Raw genomic sequence first — 20,774 nt, 5'->3', positions numbered from 1 at the left:
GTAGCCCGTGTGCTTTGCCAGGTGAGCCAGCAGAAGCCCTCAGGACCAGAGAGGCAGAGTATCTGATGAGGACGGAGTCAGGTGAGCCATCGTAGCCACTAAGGGGATGAGCCACTCAGGCTTATTTTTCTCATCTGTCCAACCTTGGAGTTGGACTGCATTTCCTTCTAGGCTTTTCTGGAATTGCAGGTTATCCCAGTTCTTGTGTGGGAAGTTTTGTGTATCTTAAATAAGCTGAATGCTGATAGTAAGGATTTTCCATTTGCAAGAAGTAATTTTTATTTTTAATTATAAAAGTAATTTATGCTTGATATGAAAAAGCTATAGCAATGCAGAAGTGTAAAAAGTGTTTTAACTCCCACAACCAGTAGTAAGTCATCAGTCAGGCTAATTGCTTTCCCCATCCCCTGAACAGATGACTGGGGCACCCGCCCATTAGCCACCCTTCTTGAAAGAGTGGTTAAGATTCTAAGTCACTCTTTGCTTATTTTAATGGTTTGAACAATTGGTGAAACCGAAGCGTGACATTTGTATTTTATTCTTCCTTCCTAAAAGTCCAAATTCAGACTGTACAGCCCAATTATAAACACACATGAAGAAGTTACATTTCAGTTCTTAATAGAAATAACATTATTTTTAGAGTAATAAAAAATTGGAGGAGACAGACAAATAAAATGTTAATAGCAGTCTAAGATGATAGGACTTTGGGAGATTTTTTCTTTCAGTTTTTCTTCCTAGATTGGGGCATTGCATTTATATTAATTGTGTAATGAAAAAAATAATTTTAAGAAAAGTGTTCCTGATAATTGATATACCTCGTGATTAGATTCAAACCAAACAGCCCCAAACTGACACATTAAAAGTTCACTGACTAAACAGCTTTTAAAAATTTACTGCTACTTCCTTTTAGGCTACTTCTTTTTTCTGTTAGGAATTCCACTCAGAATTAAAGATAAAGGAATAATTGTATTAACTGGGAAAACTGAATGGGTTTATCGCCTCAAATATTTATTGAGCAGCTGCCACAGGTAAGACACTGGGGGAGCCGGATGAGTGGACACCAGCCCAGCTCCCAACGGTACACACCAGAGGGCCTTCCTAAGGGCTTTAAGATACAAAATGCTGAGAGTCCAGAGAAGTAAAGAATCATTTCTGAATGATGAGAATCCAGGAAAGCGTCATGTAGGGAGTCAAATTTGAGTTTATTCTTAGAAAATGGGTGGTACTTTTCATACTCAGATGGAGGGGCTTTTTTTAAGAGGTGGAAGTGCAAACAGACACAGAGGTGCCAAGACCAGGACACATCAGAACAAGGAGTCGAGTCTGGCTGAGGCACACAGCGTGTGTGGAGGGGACAGAGGAGACTGGCACAGGGCTGGAGGGGACTTGACTGTCAGGCCACAAAGAGAGCTTGTAGAGGATGGGTGATCAGTCTTGAGCAGGAAATGTGATACAGTCATTGTCAGAAGAATTCCTCTGGCCAAGCTGAGTGTCAGGTAGGTGGTAGTGTGAGAAGATGAGGATGGAAAGGTGAATCCCAGCTGAATGATAACTGGGTCCTGAGTTGGGCAGGTGACATCAGAAGGAAGACAGGTGTAAAAGTGAAAGTCTCAGTTGCTCAGTCGTATTTGACTCTTTGTGACCCCGTGGACTGTAGCCCACCAGGAATTCCTGGTGCCCATGGAATTCTCCAGGCAAGAATACTGGAGTGGGTTGCCATCCCTTCTCCAGGGGATCTTCCCGACCCAGGGATCGAACCTGGGTCTTCTTCATTACCAACTGAGCCACTAGAAATAGACTCAACAGATCAGGGGCCTAGGATTCAGCAAGACTGGTGCCCAAATCCCATTCTTCCTCAGCATTACTTAGTTCCTCTGAGCCTGTCTCTCCTCTGCAAAGTGGGCGTAAGAGTAATTATATCATGGGGTTGCTGCACGGTAGGCAGTTATTCTCGTCCAGCATTTTTGCACAGCTCTGGCATGGTGAGTGGTTAGTACATGTCAGTGTCACTGATGGTACGACCTGGAGCTGGAATTAGGAAGCAAACGGGTCAGCTGGGATGAGTGAGCAACAGGGGCAACAGTACAGCAGCCGGGAACACAGCATCTGGAGGTAGAGATTGGATGGGACTGCTGACACTACTACTTACCAGCTGTCATCTTGTACAAGCCACTTAAGCCCTCTCTGTTTCATTAGCTGTAAAATGGGCAGAGTGTTCGTATGCCCCCCTCCCCAGAGAGCTGCTATGGAAATAAAGTGAGAGGCAAATGTACCTGACACATTTTAAGAGCCCAGTAATTCTTAGTCATTGGGTCAGGGGTGGGGATGTGGAGTTGAATGCATTTACCCCTTCCATCCCCAGTGGCAAGGTGTGCAAGTAAAGGGGGAGATACGCTGCAGGGGACTGAACACGAAGGACAGACCTGGGAAGAACACATGAGGCTGGAGGTAGTCAGGAGTTTCTGGCACGGAGGTGACTGTTGCAGCTCTCTGGGTAGATGAACCAAGAAGGAGTACATAATTTGGCCTAAGGAAACAATCAGACAAATCCAGAGTATCGGACATTCTGTAAGACATCCATGGGGCTTCCCAGGTGGCTCAGTGGTAAAGAATCTGCCTGCAACGCAGGAGCCGTGGGTTTGATCCCTGAATGGGGAAGATCCCTGGAGTAGAAAATGGCAACCCACTCCATATTACTGCCTGGGAAGGAGCCTGGGGGACTACAATCCATGGCGTCGAAAGAGTTGGACATGACTTAGCATGGCAACCACCAAAGGCCCCAAAAAGGTGAAGGAGGTGGCCTCAGATGGGAGGGTGCCTTCCCCTTGGCCCAGGTTGAGGACTGAGGAGACGAGGGGGAGGAAGCTCCCTTCCTGTCAAGGAGGGCTGAGGTCAGGCCTTGCAAGAAAGGTGGCAGGTGTGAGGCAGTCAAGAGGGGAAACTTACCACAGCTGCCATCAGGCCTGCAAAGGGGGAAGGAAGATGGCGGAGGTGAGACAAGGCGCTTGGTACTGGGGGGCCAGCTGGGGAGGGGAGCAAAAAGAGGGCTTCTCCAGGACTGCCTTCCTAAGGCACTAGGAATGATAGGGTAATGAGCAGTTCTGGAAACTAAACGGCCTCCTGTTCAGAACTTGGTGCTGGGCAAGGGCTACTCATCAAAGACTTACTCGTTAGGAAGTAAAATTTTGGGGGGTAAAAATGCCTGATCCTCGTTTCAATGCACACTCTACCCTGGGTTGCGGACACATGGTGTGGTAGTCCTTGGTGTGTAAGGAAGTTTCGGTCCTTTCAAAGTTACCAGCCAAAGAATGGCCGTGGCTCCAAGTGCTGTAGGTTCACGGGGCCGGTGGACTCTTTTCCAAAGGCGGTCAGAGGAAAACCACCGCCTGCGCGAGTCCCACGAAACGCCACCAGCAGAGGAGGCCGCCGGAGAGGGTCACGAGCATATTCTGGTTCTGCTTCTCAAGACCCTGCATTTGGCGATTTCAGTTTGGCAGAGGGGTCAAGGGACTGAAATCCCGCTCCCAGGTGAGGCTGAAGACGCCACTCCGCGGGCCACACGTGGAGTGGGGAGGTGGGAGCGGCCAAAACCTACAGGAGGACCTTCGTGATGACGCAGCCGTCCCTGGGTTCCCCCTCGGGCTCGTCTTTGAGTGGAGCGTGCAGCGGGGGCGCCGGGGCCAAGGCGCCCTCGCGCCGGCTCACTTCCCGCTGCCGCGCCTGCAGCGCCTCCCTCTCGGCCTGCAGCTCCCGGCGCGCCTGGGCCGCCGCGCGCTCCTCCTCCTGCAGCGCCCGCCGCCTGCGCTCCAGGGCGCGCTCGCCCTGCTCCACGGCCGCCTCGCGCCGCGCCAGCTCCCGCTCGCGCAGGCTGCCCCGCACGGCCAGCGCGCCCATCTGCTCGAGGAGGCGCGCCCAGTCGCCCTCGGCGGCCGCGACGGGGCCAGGGGCGGCGGGCGGCGAGCGGCGGGCGGCGCTCTCCGCCAGCTCCCGCCGGTGCGCGCTTCTCAGGTGCTTCCACAGCGCCGGGGTGCTCGCGTGCCAGCCCGGGCCGCGGCCCACTTGCTCCCCGCACAGCCGGCAGGTGGCCCAGGGACCCGCCGCGTGGCCAGGGCGCGCGGGAGCCAGGTGGAAGTACCCCCAGGCCTCGGAGTAGGGCGCCCCCAGGCGGCCCGCAGCCGCGTCCGGCCCGCCGGTCTCTTCCATGGTCACGGCCGGCTCTTCGCTCCTCATTCTTTAGGCAGCGCCTGCACGGAGGGAGACAGGGTTAAATTAATGACCGCAAAATTACATGTGCCACGGGACAACCGCTCCAACACACAGCTTCTAGGACTAGATTTAACCTGTGAAGAAACCATGCCTCTTTCTCACTACTGACAAAATCCTGTAGTTTGAATAGTCACTTGCATTTCTTTCTCAGTTCAGTTCAGTTGCTCAGTTGTGTTCGACTTTTTGCGACCCCATGGACTGCAGCACGCCAGGCTTCCCTGTCCATCACCAACTCCCGGAGTCCACTCAAACTCACGTCCATCGAGTCAGTGATGCCATCCAACCATCTCATCCTCTGTCGTCCCCTTCTCCTTCTGCCTTCAATCTTTCCCAGCATCAGGGTCTTTTCCAGTGAGTCAGTTCTTTGCATCAGGTGGTCAAAGTATCGGAGTTTCAGCTTCAGCATCAGTCCTTCCAGTGAATATTCAGGACTGGTTTCCTTTAGGATGGATTGGTTGGATTTCCTTGCAGCCCAAGGGACTCTCAAGAGTCTCCTCCAGCACCACAGTTCAAAAGCATCAATTCTTCGGCGCTCAGCTTTCTTTATAGTCCAAGTCTCACATCCATACATGACTACTGTAAAAACCATAGCTTTGACTAGACGTGCCTTTCTTGGCAAAGTAATGTCTCTGCTTTTTAATATGGTGTCTAGGTTGGCCATAGCTTTTCTTCCAAGGAGCAAGTGCCCTTGAGAAATAAGTCTTCTTCAGTATGTATGTTCATTTGTTTATTTCAGCACGTTAATTACTCAGGAAAAAAAAAAATGTTGAAGATGCCTAGGCCTTCTTTCCATAACCAGGAGTCTTTGAAATTCACTGGATCCTTACCTAACAAGTACTGAGACTAAAATTGGGAAGCCAAGCTTCCCATAAGTTTAAAAAGTGCTTTATATATATATTAGTTTTAACTAGTCTCTTTTATGCTCTTTTAAAAGAAACTGACCTTTTCCGAATAAAAGAAAGGCTCCCTTTTGAATTCTTCTTGCAGTGTTACAGAAGGAAGGAGTGGGGAAAAGAGTTTTAGGAATGAAAATTTTGTTTCTTAGACCTTAAGTGCTAGGACTGAGCAGCTTTTTAAAAAGCTTTCAGAGAAAACTTTTTTCAAGATAAAAATATCTTTCTGTGATTTTAAAAACCATGTGCTTATGAGAAAATTGTCCTAAGAGTCATTAAAATGCACATCTCATTTAGGAAAAAGCAATATACAGGGCAGTTTTGTAAACTTTTACCTTCAAATGAGGCGATGGGCAGTCTCGGTCATTGCCTCAGGGTTTTCAGCAGACCCAAGTTCTCAGGTGGAAACAGCGTAGCGTGACTTCTGAGATCTCAAGAACCATCAGCTGTGCTAGGAGTAAAGTCAGAGGACAGGCAGCCAGTAAAATACATTCAATTAAACAGCCCTAAAAGTAGACACTAGAAATACTAGCTCGTGCCTTGACCCTCTGGTGTTCATTTTCCCAACCCTCTCATAGTTGCTCCAGTCATGAAACAAATAAAATTAGTTCTCTGTGCTGCTTATCCCAACTAAATGGCCCTCTCTATATATTTGCAAGATAGAAAGGTTGGTCAGTTCCAAGGAAAAATAATAGTTGTTTGCTTTGTCCAACAAATAGTTGTAGTTAAAGGGGTCTGAACACAACACAGTGCCTCTCATTGCAAGGTCTTCTCTATTGAGAGTGTTTCCCAATGTGATGACCTATCACAGGAGGAGGGAGAAAGAAAAGGCGACATTTCTTCTTTAAGAAAATAACTTCACAAAGGGTCAAATGTATGATTCTCAACAAATCTGCTTTGGAAGTTTAAACAATGAGAACAACTTGGAGCTCTCCTGAGAACTTCTTTCATGGGGAAAATTCAGGCCAAGTTGGGAGAATCCTGGGCAGTGAGATGGCCAGTGCTCCCTCTGTCAGCTTTTAAACCAGCAGCAGTGGAGATGGTGAAGTTCCAGAATCTTTTGCTAAAGGCAACTAGGGATGACTGGAGACAAAGATGAGAACAGAAAAGACAAGTTGATTTTTTTAATTTTTTTATTGAAGGATAATTGCTTTACAGAATTTTTTGTTTTCTGGGCTTCCCTGCTGGCTCAGATAGTAAGGCATCTGCCTGCAATGTGGGAGACATGGGTTCGATCCCTGGGTCAGGAAGATGCCCTGGAGAAGGAAATGGTAACCCACTCCAGTACTCTTGCCTGGAAAATTCCACGGATGGATGAGCCTGGTAGGCTACAGTCCACGGGATCGCAAAGAGTTCGGCAAGACTGAGCAACTTCACTGGCTCACTGGTCAAACCTCTACATCAATCAGTGATACGAATACATATTTCCCCTCCCTTTTGAACCTCCTTCCCATCTCCCTCCCTATCCGCCCCCCCCCACAGGTTGATACAGAGCCCCTGTTTGAGTTTCCTGAGGCATACAGCAAATTCCTATTAGTTATCTATTTTACATATGGTAATATAAATTTCCATGTTACTCTTTCCATACATCACACCCTCTCCTCCCCTCTCCCCATGTCCATAAGTGTGTTCTCTAGGTCTGTTTCTCCATTGCTACCCTGTAAATAAATTATTCATACGATTTTTCTAGATTCTGTGTATATGCGTTAGAATACAATATTTATCTTTCTCTTTCTGACTCACTTCACTCTGTATAATAGGTTCTAGGTTCATCAGCCTCATCAGAATTGACTCAAAGGCATTCCTTTCTGTGGCTGAGTAATATTCCATTGTGTATATGTACCACAACTTCTTTATCCATTCATATGTAGATGGACATCTAGGGTGCTTCCATGTTCTAGCTATTGTAAATAGTGCTGCAATGAACAATGGGATACATGTGTCTTTTTCAGTTTTGGTTTCCTCAGGGTATATGCCTGGGACTCAGATTGCTGGGTCATATGGTGGTTTTATTCCTAGTTTTTTAAGGAATCTCTCCATCTTCCATAGTGGCTGTATCAATTTACATCCCCATCAACAGTGCAAGAGTGTTCCCTTTTCTCCACACCCTCACCAGCATTTATTGTTTGTAGATTTTTTGATGTTGGTCATTCTGACCGGTGTGAGGTGATATCTCATTATGGTTTTGACTTGCATTTCTCTAATAATGAGCAATGTTGAGCATCTTTTCATGTGTTTGTTAGCCATCTCTATGTCTTCTTTGGAGAAATGTCTGTTTAGGTCTTTTCCCCACTTTTTGATTGGGTTGTTTGTTTTCCTGGCATTGAGTTGTATGAGCTGCTTGTATACTTTGGAAATTAATCCTTTGTCAGTTGTTTCGCTTGCTATTATCTTCTCCCATTCCGAGGGTTGCCTTTCCACCTTGCTTATAGTTTCCTTTGCTGTGCAAAAGCTTTTAAGTTTAATCAGGTCCCACTTGTTTACTTTTATTTCCTTTACTCTAGGAGGTGGGTCGTAGAGGATCTTGCTTTGATTTGTGTCATCAAGTGTTCTGCCTGTTTTCCTCTACGAGTTTTGTAGTTTTGGGCCTTACATTTAGGCCTTTAATCCATTCTGAGCTGATCTTTGTATATGGTGTTAGGAAGTGTTCTAATTTCATTCTTTTACATGTAGCTGTCCAGTTTTCCCAGCACCATTTATTGAAGAGGCTCTCTTTTCGCCATTGTATATTCTTGCCTCCTTTGTGAAAAACAAGGTATCCATAGGTGCATGGGTTTACTTCTGGGCTTTCTATCTTGTTCCATTGGTCTGTATTTCTGTTTTGGTGCCAGTATCCTACTGCCTTGATGACTGTAACTTTGTAGTATAATCTGAAGCCAGGAAGGTTGATTCTTCCAGCTCCATTCTTCTTTCTCAAGACTGCTTTGGCTATTCAGGGTCTTTTGTGTTTCCATATGAATTGTGAAATTTTTTGTTCTAGTTCTGTGAAAAATGCCACTGGTAATTTGATAGGGATCACGTTGAATCTGTAGATTGCACTTGGTAATATAGTCATTTTCACAATATTCATTCTTCCTACCCAGGAACATAGAATATCTCTCCATCTGTTTATGTCATCTTTGATTTCTTTCATTAGTGTCTTATAATTTTCTGTGTACAGTTCTTTTGTCTCTTTAGGTAAGTTTACTCCTAGATATTTAATTCTTTTTGTTGCAATGGTGAATGGGATTGATTCCTTAATTTCTCTTTCTGATTTTTCATTGTTAGTATATAGAAATGCAAGTGATTTCTTTGTATTGATTTTGTATCCTGCAACTTTGCTAAATTCACTGATTAGCTCTAGTAATTTTCTGATACTATCTTTAGGGGTTTTCTAGGTACAGTATCATGTCATCTGCAAACAGTGAGAGCTTTACTTCTTTTCTGATCTGGATTCCTTTTCTTTCTTTTTCTTCTCTGATTGCAATAGCTAGGACTTCCAGGACTATGTTGAATAATAGTGGTGAAAGTGGACACCCTTGTCTTGTTCCTGATCTTAGGGGGAATGCTTTCAATTTTTCACCATTGAGAATAATGTTAGCTGTAGGCTTATCATATATGGCCTTTACTGTGTTGAGGTAGGTTCCTTCTATGCCCATTTTTTGAAGAATTTTAAGATGACACCACCCTTATGGCAGAAAGTGAAGAGGATCTAAAAAGCCTCTTGATGAAGGTGAAAGAGGAGAGTGAAAAAGTTGGCTTAAAGCTCAACATTCAGAAAACGAGATCATGGCATCTGGTCCCATCACTTCATGGGAAATAGATGGGGAAACAGTGGAAACAGTGTCAGACGTTAGTTTTCTGGGCTCCAAAATCACTGCAGATGGTGACTGCAGCCATGAAATTAAAAGACGCTTACTCCTTGGAAGGAAAGTTATGACCAACCTAGACAGCGTATTCAAAAGCCGACATTCCTTTGCCAACTAAGGTCCGTCTAGTCAAGGCTATGGTTTTTCCAGTAGTCAAGTATGGATGTGAGAGTTGGACTGTGAAGAAGGCTGAGTGCTGAAGAATTGATGCTTTTGAACTGTGGTGTTGGAGAAGACTCTTGAGAGTCCCTTGGACTGCAAGGAGATCCAACCAGTCCATTCTGAAGGAGATCAGCCCTGGGATTTCTTTGGAGGGAATGATGCTGAAGCTGAAACTCCAGTACTTTGGCCACCTCATGCGAAGAGTTGACTCATTGGAAAGACTCTGATGCTGGGAGGGATTGGAGGCAGGAGGAGAAGGGGACAACGGAGGATGAGATGGCTGGATGGCATCACTGACTCGATGGACGTGAGTCTGAGTGAACTCTGGAAGTTGGTGATGGACAGGGAGGCCTGGCGTGCTGTGATTCATGGGGTTGCAAAGAGTCGGACACGACTGAGCAACTGAACTGAACTGAATCATAAATAGGTGCTGAATTTTGTCAAAGGCTTTTTCTGCATCTATTGAGATTATCATATGGTTTTTATCTTTCAATTTGTTAATACGGTATATCCCATTGATTGCTTTGCGTATATTGAAGAATCCTTGTATCCTGGAATAAACCCAACTTGATCATGGTGTATGAGCTTTTTAATGTGTTCCTGAATTCTGTTTGCTAAAATTTTGTTGAGAATTTTTGCATCTATGTTCATCAGTGATATTGGCGTGTAGTTTCCTTTTTTGGTATTGTCTTTGTCTGGTTTTGGTATCAGGGTGATGGTGGCCTCGTAGAATGAGTTTGGAAGTGTTCCTTGCTCTGCAATTTTTTGACAGAGTTTTAGAAGGATGGCTTCTAAAACTTCTCCTGTGAAGCCATCTCATCCTGAGCTTTTGTTTTTTGGGGAGATTTTTTTATCACAGCTTCAATTTCAGTGCTTGTAATTGGGTTGTTCATAATTTCTATTTCTTCCTTGTTCAGTCTTAGAAGATTGAACTTTTCTAAGAATCAGTCCATTTCTTCCAGGTTATCCATTTTATTGCCAGATAGTTGTTCATAATAGTCTCTTATAATCCTTTGTATTTCTGCACTGTCTGTTGTAACCTCGCTTGTTTCATTTCTAATTTTGTTGGTTTGATTCTTCTTTTCTTGATGAGTCTGGCTAAAGGCTTGTCAATTTTATCTTCTCAAAGAACAAGCTTTTAGTTTTATTAATCTTTACTGTTGTTTCTTTCATTTACTTCTGCTCGGATCTTTATGATTTCTTTCCTTCTACTAATTTTTTGTTGTTGTTCTTTTTCCTGTTGTTTTAGGTGTGAAGTTAAGCTGTCTCTTCGATGTTTTTCTTCTTTCTTGAGGCAGGATTGTATTGCTGTAAACGTCCCTCTTAGAACTGCTTTTGCTGCATTCTATAGGTTTTGGGTTGTCATGTTTTCATTGTCATTTGTTTCTAGCAATTTTCTGATTTCCCTTTTGATTTCTTCAGTAACATGTTGGTTGCTTAGAAATGTGTTGTTTAATCTCCAGGTGTTTGTGTTTCTTACAGTTATTTTCTTGTAATTGATATCTAGTCTCATAGTGTTGTGGTCAGAGAAGATGCTTGATACAATTTCAGCTTTCTTAAATTTACTGAGGCTTGATTTGTGACCCAAGATGTGATCTATCCTGGAGAATGTTCCATGTGCACTTGAGAAGAAGGTGTATTCTTCTGCATTTAGATGGAAGACATCAATGAGGTCCATCTCATTAATGTATCACTTAAGACTTGTGTTTCCACATTAATTTTCTGTTTTGATGATCTGTCCATTGGTGTGAGTGGGGTGTTAAAGTCATCTACTATTATTGTGTTACTGGCAATTTCTCCTTTTATGTCTGTTAGTGTTTGTCTTATGTACTGTCTTATGTCCTATGTTGGGTGCATAGATATTTACAATTGTTATGTCTTCCTCTTGGATTGATCCCTTGATCATTATGTAGTGTCCTTCCTTATCTCTTGTAACTTCTTTATTTTAAGGTCTATTTTGTCCGATATGAGGATTGCTATTCCAGCTTTTTTTTTTCTTCCTATTTGCATGGAATATCTTTTTCCATCCTCTCACTTTCAGTCTATATGTGTCTTGAGGTCTGAAGTGGGTTTCTTGTACACAGCATATATATGGGTCTTGTTTTTGTATCCATTCAGCCACTCTGTGTCTTTTAGTTGGAGCACTTAATCCATTTAAAATTAAAGTAAGTATTGATATATATGTTCCTATTGCCATTTTCTTAATTGTTTGGGGTTGATTTTGTAGACTTTGGCTTGGATCATGAACTCCTTATTGCCAAATTCAGACTGAAATTGAAGAAAGTGGAGAAAACCACTAGACCATTTAGGTATGACCTAAATCAAATCCCTTATGACTATACAGTGGAAGTGAGAAATAGATTTAAGGGACTAGATCTGATAGACAGAGTACCTGATGAACTATGGATGGAGGTTCATGACATTGTACAGGAGACAGGAATCAGGACCATCCCCAAGAAAAAGAAATACAAGAAAGCAAAATGGCTGTCTGGGGAGGCCTTACAAAGAGCTGTGAAAATAAGGGAAGCAAAAAGCAAAGGAGAAAAGGAAAGATATAAGCATTTGAATGCAGAGTTCCAAAGAATAGCAAGGAGAGATAAGAAAGCCTTCCTCAGTGATCAATGCAAAGAAATAGAGGAAAAGAACAGAATGGGAAAGACTAGAGATCTCTTCAAGAAAATTAGAGATACTAAGGGAACATTTCATGCAAAGTTGGGCTCAGTAAAGGACAGAAATGGTATGGACTTAACAGAAGCAGAAGATATTAAGAAGAGGTGGCAAGAATACACAGAAGAACTGTACAAAAATGATCTTCACAACCAAGATAATCATGGTGTGATCACTCACCTAGAGCCAGACCTCCTGGAATGTGAAGTCAAGTGGGTCTTAGGAAGCATCACTACGAACAAAGCTAGTGGAGGTGATGGAATTCCAGTTGAGCTATTTCAAATCCTGAAGATGATGCTGCGAAAGTGCTGCACTCAATATGCCAACAAATTTGGAAAATTCAGCAGTGGCCACAGGACTGGGAAAGGTCAGTTTTCATTCCAATCCCAAAGAAAGGCAATGCCAAAGAATGCTCAAAGAACTACTGCACAATTGCACTCATCTCACACGCTAGTATGGAGAAGGAAATGGCAATCCACTCCAGGACTCTTGCCTGGAAAATCCCATGGATGGAAGAGCCTGGTAGGCTACAGTCCATGGGGTCACAAAGAGACAGGCACAACTGAGTGACTTCACCACATGTTAGTAAAGTAATGCTTAAAATTCTCCAAGCCAGGCTTCAGCAATACATAAACCATGAACTTCCAGATGTTCAAGCTGGTTTTAGAAAAGGCAGAGGAACCAGAGATCAAATTGCCAACATCCGCTGGATCATCAAGAAAGGAAGAGAGTTCCAGAAAAACTATTTCTGCTTTATTGACTATGCCAAAGCCTTTGATTGTGTGGATCACAATAAACTGTGGAAAATTCTTCAAGAGATGGGAATAGCAGACCACCTAACCTGCCTCTTGAGAAACCTGTATGCAGGTCAGGAAGCAACAGTTAGAACTGGACATGGAACAACAGACTGGTTCCAAATAGGAAAAGGAGTACATCAAGGCTGTATATTGTCACCCTGCTTATTTAACTTCTATGCAGAGTACATCATGAGAAATGCTGGACTGGAAGAAACACAAGCTGGAATCAAGATTTCTGGGAGAAATATCAATAACCTCAGATATGCAGATGACACCACCCTTATGGCAGAAAGTGAAGAGGAGCTAAAAAGCCTCTTGATGAAAGTAAAAGAGGAGAGTGAAAAAGTTGGCTTAAAGCTCAACATTCAGAAAACGAAGATCATGGCATCTGGTCCCATCACTTCATGGGAAATAGATGGAGAAACAGTGGAAACAGTGTCAGACTTCATTTTTCTGGGCTCCAAAATCACTGCAGATGGTGACTGCAGCCATGAAATTAAAAGACGCTTACTCCTTGGAAGAAAAGTTATGACCAACCTAGATAGAATATTCAAAAGCAGAGACATTACTTTGCCGACTAAAGTCCGTCTAGTCAAGGCTATGGTTTTTCCTGTGGTCATGTATGGATGTGAGAGTTGGACTGTGAAGAAGGCTGAGTGCCGAGGAATTGATGCTTTTGAACTGTGGTGTTGGAGAAGACTCTTGAGAGTCCCTTGGACTGCAAGGAGATCCAACCAGTCCATTCTGAAGGAGATCAACCCTGGGATTTCTTTGGAAGGAATGATGCTAAAGCTGAAGCTCCAGTACTTTGGCCACCTCATGCAAAGAGTTGACTCATTGGAAAAGACTCTGATGCTGGGAGGGATTGGGGGCAGCAGGAGAAGGGGATGACCCAGGATGAGATGGCTGGATGGCATCACTGACTCGGTGGACGTGAATCTGAGTGAACTCCGGGAGATGGTGATGGACAGGGAGGCCTGGCGTGCTGTGATTCATGGGGTCGCAAAGAGTCGGACGCGACTGAGCGACTGAACTGAACTGAACTGAACTGAGGGTTAGTTCTCCGGAGAAGGTAATGGCACCCCACTCCAGTACTCTTGCCTGGAAAATCCCATGGACGGAGGAGCCTAGAAGGCTGCAGTCCATGGGGTCACTGAGGGTCAGACACGACTGAGCAACTTCACTTTCACTTTCATGCATTGGAGAAGGAAATGGCACCCCACTCCAGTGTTCTTGCCTGGAGAATCCCAGGGACGGGGGAGCCTGGTGGGCTGCCGTCCATGGGGTTGCACAGAGTCAGACGTGACTGAAGCGACTTAGCAGCAGCAGCAGGGTTAGCTCCTTGGTAGGCCAGGGTCTTGGAGTCAGTGCTCCCACTCCAAAGGCTCAGGGCTTGATCTCTGGGTCTGATTCCACAGCTACTTGGCTTCCTGCCTCAGCTGTCCCAGCTCATTCATCCTTGAATTTCCTCACAGCAGAAACTAACAAATGAAAGTCCTGGAGGGAGCTGGGACCCACATGGACTGGGGGTATGGAGGTCGGCTGGGTGCTCAGCAGTCCCTGGCATGCACAGCCAGCATCCAGAGTGCCGTGCACTGCAGAGACCAGCACCATGGTAATCCCCCGACCACACCCGGGCCCGTGCCGCCCAAATCAACTCTGCGGCACCACCAGTTGCTTTAATAATAGTATACAGTGAAGCTTTTAATTCAGTTGCTCGTTACAGATGCATTATAGTTTTCTAAGTCTCATTTGTTTTTTCCCCCACCAAGTAATTCCTCCAAGATTAGGCAGGATATTTAACATTATCTCTTGACTTAAAAAAAAAAAACCAAAAAGCGACTTTACCAGAATCATCAAAAAAGATAAGTCCAGGCCTCTTTCAACAAGAGAAATATCTATTTACATATCTTCTGATATAATAGGCATTGGTTTGAATATGACAATTAGGTTTAAAAGTCTTAAGAAATTAAAGGCTAAATTTCCCTCAAGAGATTTACTAAACCACTAAACCCCCAAAGCTGGAGCGGTGGGATGAGAGGGGAGTTACAGATCCCCTTCAAGAGTAACTTTTTTAATGTTTAGTAAACAGAGCCAGATTTTGGTTTTAGACTTTTTTTTGGTAATCTAACTTTACCTAAATTTTTTTCTACCTTTCTTTTTTTAGAATTCTATTTCTTCTAAATTAGAATCTTATCTTTCCAGAGTACACCACCTTTTTTACTACTAGAAATACACAAAGTGGAGATAATAGAAAATAGTAGTACTGTGAGTTCCTGATGGCTCAGCTGGTAAAGAATCTGCCTGCAATGCAGGAGACCTGGGTTTGATCCCTGGGTTGGGAAGATACCCTGGAGAAGGGAAAGGCTACCCACTCCAGTATTCTGGCCTGGAGAATTCCATGGACTATACAGTCCGTGGGGTTGCAAAGAGTCGGACACGACTGAGTGACTTTCACCATGAGTCCCTATATTTATAGACCAAGAGATTTAAAGTTTTTGTATAGTATCAAGACTACTGCTTTACAATCTTGAGATTGTATGCTTTCTTGAGATAGGGGTTGAAAATGGTATATAAGCTTCAGATTCTCCTACCTGTGCCAAAGTCTGAGAGCTATTATTACTGATGTGCCCCTACAAGTGCTGGAGGTGACCAATTACTGTCCTGCTATATCTCCCTACAAGATGTCTACAGGTTTCTTCAAAACCAGGGGTGCCCAGAGGAGTGCCACATACAGGAGTGCCATCTGTTGTAAGATGTAAAGTGGAAACAGGGATCAGAAGCACTGACTTTGATGATTTAATCCTTTGGATTTAGTGGAGTGCTCATCTGAGCCAGGGACAAGAAAAACCGCAAGTGTCGGCCAGCACAGTGCTGCCCCTCTGAGGGCGGCAGAGGGACTTCCTCTGCCTCTGCAGGCCTTCGCTCTCGGAGGTCTTGACCAGTGGAAGGCAGCATGGTTCAGAACTGCCTCACCTTCTCAGTCCTCCGACAACAGCCACGTTCTCTCTCGAAAGGGGCTTCTTTTAACCCTCAGTCTCTAAAGAGTGACCGGCAGTAACTGTGGCCACCAACCATTCCTAGGAGAGCCTTCCTAGCTCTGCCATGCAAGCGCCGAGCTCATTTCAACCATCCCTACAGGGCAGACTGAGCGAAGCTCCTATCCTCTGGGCTTGGAAGAGAAGTCTTAGAATCTTCAGCCACAACCACAATGCACAAAGAGCTCTTACACACTGGGAAGAAACAGACAAACAAGCCAGTTGAAAAATGGGCCAGAGATGTGAGTAGCTGAGTGAGTCAAGAGCGAAATCAGACGGCCAGGAAATTTGTGAAAAGATGCACATCACTTATATTAAGTCTGCTGTTAAATCCCTCATACTAACACAAACGAAGAGGTCTGTCAGCCGAAGCTGGAAGGGAGGCTGAGAAGAGAGTGTACTCGTGCAGCCCTAGTGGAGATGGGAAGGCTTTTAGGAAAACCAATCTGCAATTTCTATCAATTAAAAATAGATATAATCAGGGATCCAACTCCTGGGCATCTCTTCTGTGTAACTAAAAAGGACCAATACGTAAAGTAACATGTATTAGGATGTTTGTCATAGGGTTGTTTAGAATGGCTGAAGACTGGAATCAAAGGGATGCCTATCGGCAGGGGAATGGCTGGGTAAACAATGTGTAGTCACCCTGGGGAATATTATGCCACCATTAAAAAGACTGGATGGGAGCTCTGCCAGAGAGATTTCTGGAATAATGTTTCGGGAGAAAAGCAAGATGCAGAAAAATGTGTATAATATGCTGCTGCTGCTGCTGCTAAGTCGCTTCAGTCGTGTCCGACTCTGTGCGACCCCACAGACGGCAGCCCCAGGCTCCGCCGTCCCTGGTCTTGTATTAAATAATCAGTAGATCTGTATAGGGTATATAGATCTTTTATATATATGAAGAAAAATAAGGGGACACACTACGGGTTGAGGGGGTAGCAGCTGATGTAAAAGGAGAAAGGGAAGAAGTAAAGACAAGGGCGCTAAGGAAGCGTGCAGGTGGTCATGTGTCTACACTTAGGCAGAGTTATGTCTATGGCAGAGTCTATATTTATATTTATGTATAAATAATAATTGTATAAAACAATCCTCAAGTGTGTGAGTCAGGCAGGCCTAGGTAGCCTTAACTCTGAAGGCTGGAGGGGACAGTCCCATGGGGTATAGTGTGCTGCCATCTGGCCCTGGAGGGGTCCCAGCGTGTGAGCTAGCTTCGAGCGGGTAGTTCGCTGTCCCCTGCCTGGGCAAAAGGAGATTCTATATCCAGAGAAGGGCGGGTGGTGCTGTGGGAGGGCACCCCACCTCACTCGTCTCCCCGGCAGAGGGCAGGCACTCAGGGGACACTGCATTAAACAAAATGAGCCTGATCTTATGCTTCTTAGCCCCAGCTCACCCAAGTCCTCCATCTCCCCATCTGTCAGGGGAAATGGTAAGATTAGTTGCCCCTAATAAACAGGTAGCTAAAATCAGATAATGCAAGTAATGTCACTACTGGACTCACCAGTACTCTATCATTTCAAAATATGAACAAAAGGAAGCTCGCAGTATTTACTGCTCACACATGCTCACCTGAAGATCTTAGTGGCTGAAAGGCAGTGCTGTTTTTCTTTTTAACATTTTGTATACAATAGAGGAGGTAGTTTAAGTAAGAAGAATTCTGAGGATTTTTTTTTAATACAAAAGGCAAATAAAAAAGAATCATAGATCCACTTCCCCATCATCGACCAAATTTATTTTCAGTTCCTCAGTTGATCTTCCTGCAAAATAGGAAGGTAGAAGATAATACAGAAAAGTAGAAGATAATATGGAGAAGGCAATGGTGACCCACTCCAGTACTCTTGCCTGGAGAATCCCAGGGACGGGGGAGCCTGGTGGGCTGCCGTCTATGGGGTCACGCAGTCGGACACGACTGAAGCGACTCAGCAGCAGCAGTAGCAGCAGCAGAAGATAAAATAATATAGGAAGGCCTAGTTTGCTGGAGTCCTGTGATATGCATTTCTTCCTTACTGATTACACCCCCAAACCAAATATCTATTAACTGATATGGTTAGGTAAAAAGAAGAAAATGAAAATTTTAAAGTTCTGTTTGTTTCCCTTATACAATTTTTAAACTATCAGAAATATGCCAGTGAATGTGATTATTTGACTTAGGTCCATTCACTCCATCCACTCTTTCATTCAAACTCTTCTTGTGTACCTGCTCAGGGCCAGGCATGCGCTTGCCACCCAGGATGCCAAGAGGAGAACCACATAGTCCCTGCCCTCCAGAAGCCTGCCATCTGGTGAGGAGAGATGCTTCAACATGCTAATGCTCATGATAAAGGTCAGAGCAGTGTTCACTCATGAGGACTGGGGAGGGGCGGGTTCGGGACCCTAACACAAACGTTCATGCAGACACCCCTGCTTAAGCATCCTTTCCCTACCTTGCTCACGGTACAACGGTTACTAAAACACATCACCGTAGAGCTGAATCTAAAAAATAAAGCTGCAGTTCTTTAGTTGTATAATTTGGCTTCCAAGCTCATATTTTAAATAAAATTTCTTCAAGCTAAATAAAAGCTCTGCTAGCATGAAATTAACAGTGGAAAATTTTGAATCCAATTTCAGGCAGAAAAAAAAAACTGGAAAAAAGAGTAGACAGACTTTGGTTATTTCAAGAAAAGGAAAAAGTACTGTTGATGGTATGATGCTTCTGAATTCTCCTTTGATGAGTTTTCATTCTATTATCTATTAATTGGAAGGGGTGATGTCTAAGCTGGTGGAAGATAAGACATTTGCGTTAATTACCTCTGCATTTGATGGTCTCTGAAGAAGTTGTATTCTTTTAATAACTTATGAGATTAAAACCCAGATTTCTCAGTATGATCTCCCAGAATATCAATATAGAGAATAAGGGAAGAGATTGGAACCTGGATGAATAATTTGTGTAAATAATGGTGTAAACACACCATAAATGACTATAACATTGAGAATCAGCTCGTAAGCCACCCACGAAAGTTAATTTTACTATTTCATACTTAAGCTTTACACATACAAAATATCAGGCAAGCTAAAGGCCAAAGAACCAGGCAATGTTGTCAAAAGGAAATAAGAGATGAGCTAAAGCTCTGTTTGTCCATCCAGGGTTAATCACTTTAGGTGGATTAATCCAGCAGAGTGATAAACAAGTATGTGTAGGTTGAGCCTGTCTGATCTTAGGTAAGAAATTCACTCTAATGTGAAAGCCACACAGACTTGTGTGAAGACACTAAAAACATTTTTATCCACCAGTAACTTTAATCAAAGCAGAATATAATAATTAATACAAATAATTACCTGTGACAACTGACGTATCAAGGAAACCACAGTTCATCTGTTAGCTGTCCACCTCTGTTGAAATATTAATTTACTACCATGTATTAATCTATTTATAAACATAACCAGACAATTAGAAAAATTAGTCTGTAGTCAGCAGGCTGAAGGCTTAAATGAATTAAAAATGCTTCCAAATTGTGAAGGATGGATACCTCGGTTAGGGAATTTAGTGAAAAAGTTTAGAAAAATGTTACACATGGAGTGTAAAACCTGTACTGGACCCACAACTAATTAACTGGTATATAGAGATAATCTCTAAATGTCATAAACCAAAATCTGAGATACCTCTACCATTAGCTAAAAGGCTGAGCAACATTATTAATATGTTTTTTAAATGAAAATCTTCCCTAATGTGGACCTTTATTTCAGGCCTACATTACTTTATTGAATACATTTGTTCCAATAAAGAAGGGTGCTGATCCATTTTAATCTTGTAAAATGCATAATTTAAATGAATTAGAGGGATGTAAAGCTGTCCTACTTTCAAGATCTTCCTAAAACGATTTTAATTACCTGGTTTTGGCTCTTGACTTTTGCATACTTTATTGTATACTTTTTCATTATCTGTTGCCTCAAGCTATTTATAGTCCAAAAAAGTATATAAATAATTACATTAATGAAAAGTGCACCAAAGGATCACCCTAATTATGTCAATTTATCAAGCTAATTTCTATAACAGTTTCTCTTAAAAACCATTATCTGTGTAGTCTTGGCTAATTAGAAGTTCTCATGGTAGCAGGTATTTTTTTTCTGAAGGAGGGAAAAATAACTTTGCTGGGTCAACTTCCAGCATTAGGTTAGCGTAAGTGATTAGAGCAAACTGCTCCTGCCCTTTCCGAAAGGATCAGAAAATCCCTTTGTTTGAGCACGGTAGGGACAGGGGTCTTTGTTTGAGTATCTAGCTTGCATACAGTTTCTCGCCAAAGTGGGAATTAGAGAAAGTCTCAGTTAGAGAAAGGGCCCCAACCACTTGCCCTGACTACAATCAGGCAACTTTAATAAGGGGAGAGCACAATATTTTCGATATTCCTAAATAACTTTTTTTGACGAGAGATGGTAGAAAAGGAGCAAAATGAGGTGCACAAAGAAACTGCACGAGGCCTTTATGCAGAATCCCGAGTCCAGACGTATCTTTTACGTAAAGGACGACCCGACCACCGCCGAGGGCAGGCCGGCACCTGCCGCACCCGGTGTCTGGGCGTCGTCGGCGGGTCGCGGCTCCTCTGCGGTCCCCCGGGGCCCGAGGCTGGTCCCCAGCTCACTCCTCCATCCGGCCCGGCCCGGGGAGCCTCCCTCAGACCCCGCCGCTCCCCCGCCCCGGGAGTCCCCAGTCTCCGCGTGGGCGCGCGCCCACACTCACCCATCAGCTCTGAAGCGGGCGGTGGGCTGGGAGTCCGGGATGGCAGAGCCCCTCGGGGCTCCTCGCAGACATGTCCTGTGCGGAAAGCTCCGCGCGTCCCCCTTAAAGACACAGCGCTCCGTTCTGGCTGGGAAGGGGGCGTGGGCGAGGACCTGTTGTTGAAAGGGCTGGGAAACCACTCCCAAACCGTCCAAGTCCACCGGCGACAGACTTGTGTTTGCCCAGGTTTAAAGAGGATGTAGTAGTTTAGTGATTTTTTTACAAGTATAATTACACTTTTAGATCTTTATATTAATCTTCCAAGACCTGGGTTCCTGGGCTTGAGTCTCTGAGTGTAATTTTCATCCTTTCAGGTTCAAGTTGTCGGAAGAAATCCCCTGAACTAAAGTCTG

At 44.0% G+C, this 20,774-nt stretch overlaps 1 protein-coding gene across 3 annotated transcripts; it reads right to left on the bottom strand.

Moving 5' to 3' along the window:
- On the bottom strand, positions 522-20,478 carry ZBED3 (zinc finger BED-type containing 3). Of its 3 annotated transcripts, none has more exons than XM_018053690.1 (4): positions 20,383-20,478; positions 18,984-19,037; positions 5,495-5,610; positions 522-4,244 (listed from the first exon to the last, which is right to left on the bottom strand). In XM_018053690.1, exon 4 carries the CDS (start codon positions 4,228-4,230, stop codon positions 3,592-3,594), a length of 639 nt encoding a protein of 212 aa, XP_017909179.1. In that variant the 5' UTR covers positions 4,231-4,244; positions 5,495-5,610; positions 18,984-19,037; positions 20,383-20,478; the 3' UTR covers positions 522-3,591. The 3 variants fall into 3 exon arrangements, with proteins under 3 accessions (XP_017909179.1, XP_017909180.1, XP_017909181.1); XM_018053691.1 differs by having other exon boundaries at positions 5,495-5,605; XM_018053692.1 differs by lacking the exon at positions 18,984-19,037 and having other exon boundaries at positions 20,383-20,461.

Source organism: Capra hircus, chromosome 10 (genome assembly GCF_001704415.2).
Source record: "Capra hircus breed San Clemente chromosome 10, ASM170441v1, whole genome shotgun sequence".
NCBI lineage: Eukaryota > Metazoa > Chordata > Mammalia > Artiodactyla > Bovidae > Capra > Capra hircus.
This window is presented reverse-complemented; position numbering and strand designations above follow the sequence as displayed.

Excerpts from the sequence above, each read along its gene's own strand:
- ZBED3 (XM_018053690.1), bottom strand. The coding sequence starts at position 4,230 with ATGAGGAGCGAAGAGCCGGCCGTGACCATGGAAGAGACCGGCGGGCCG.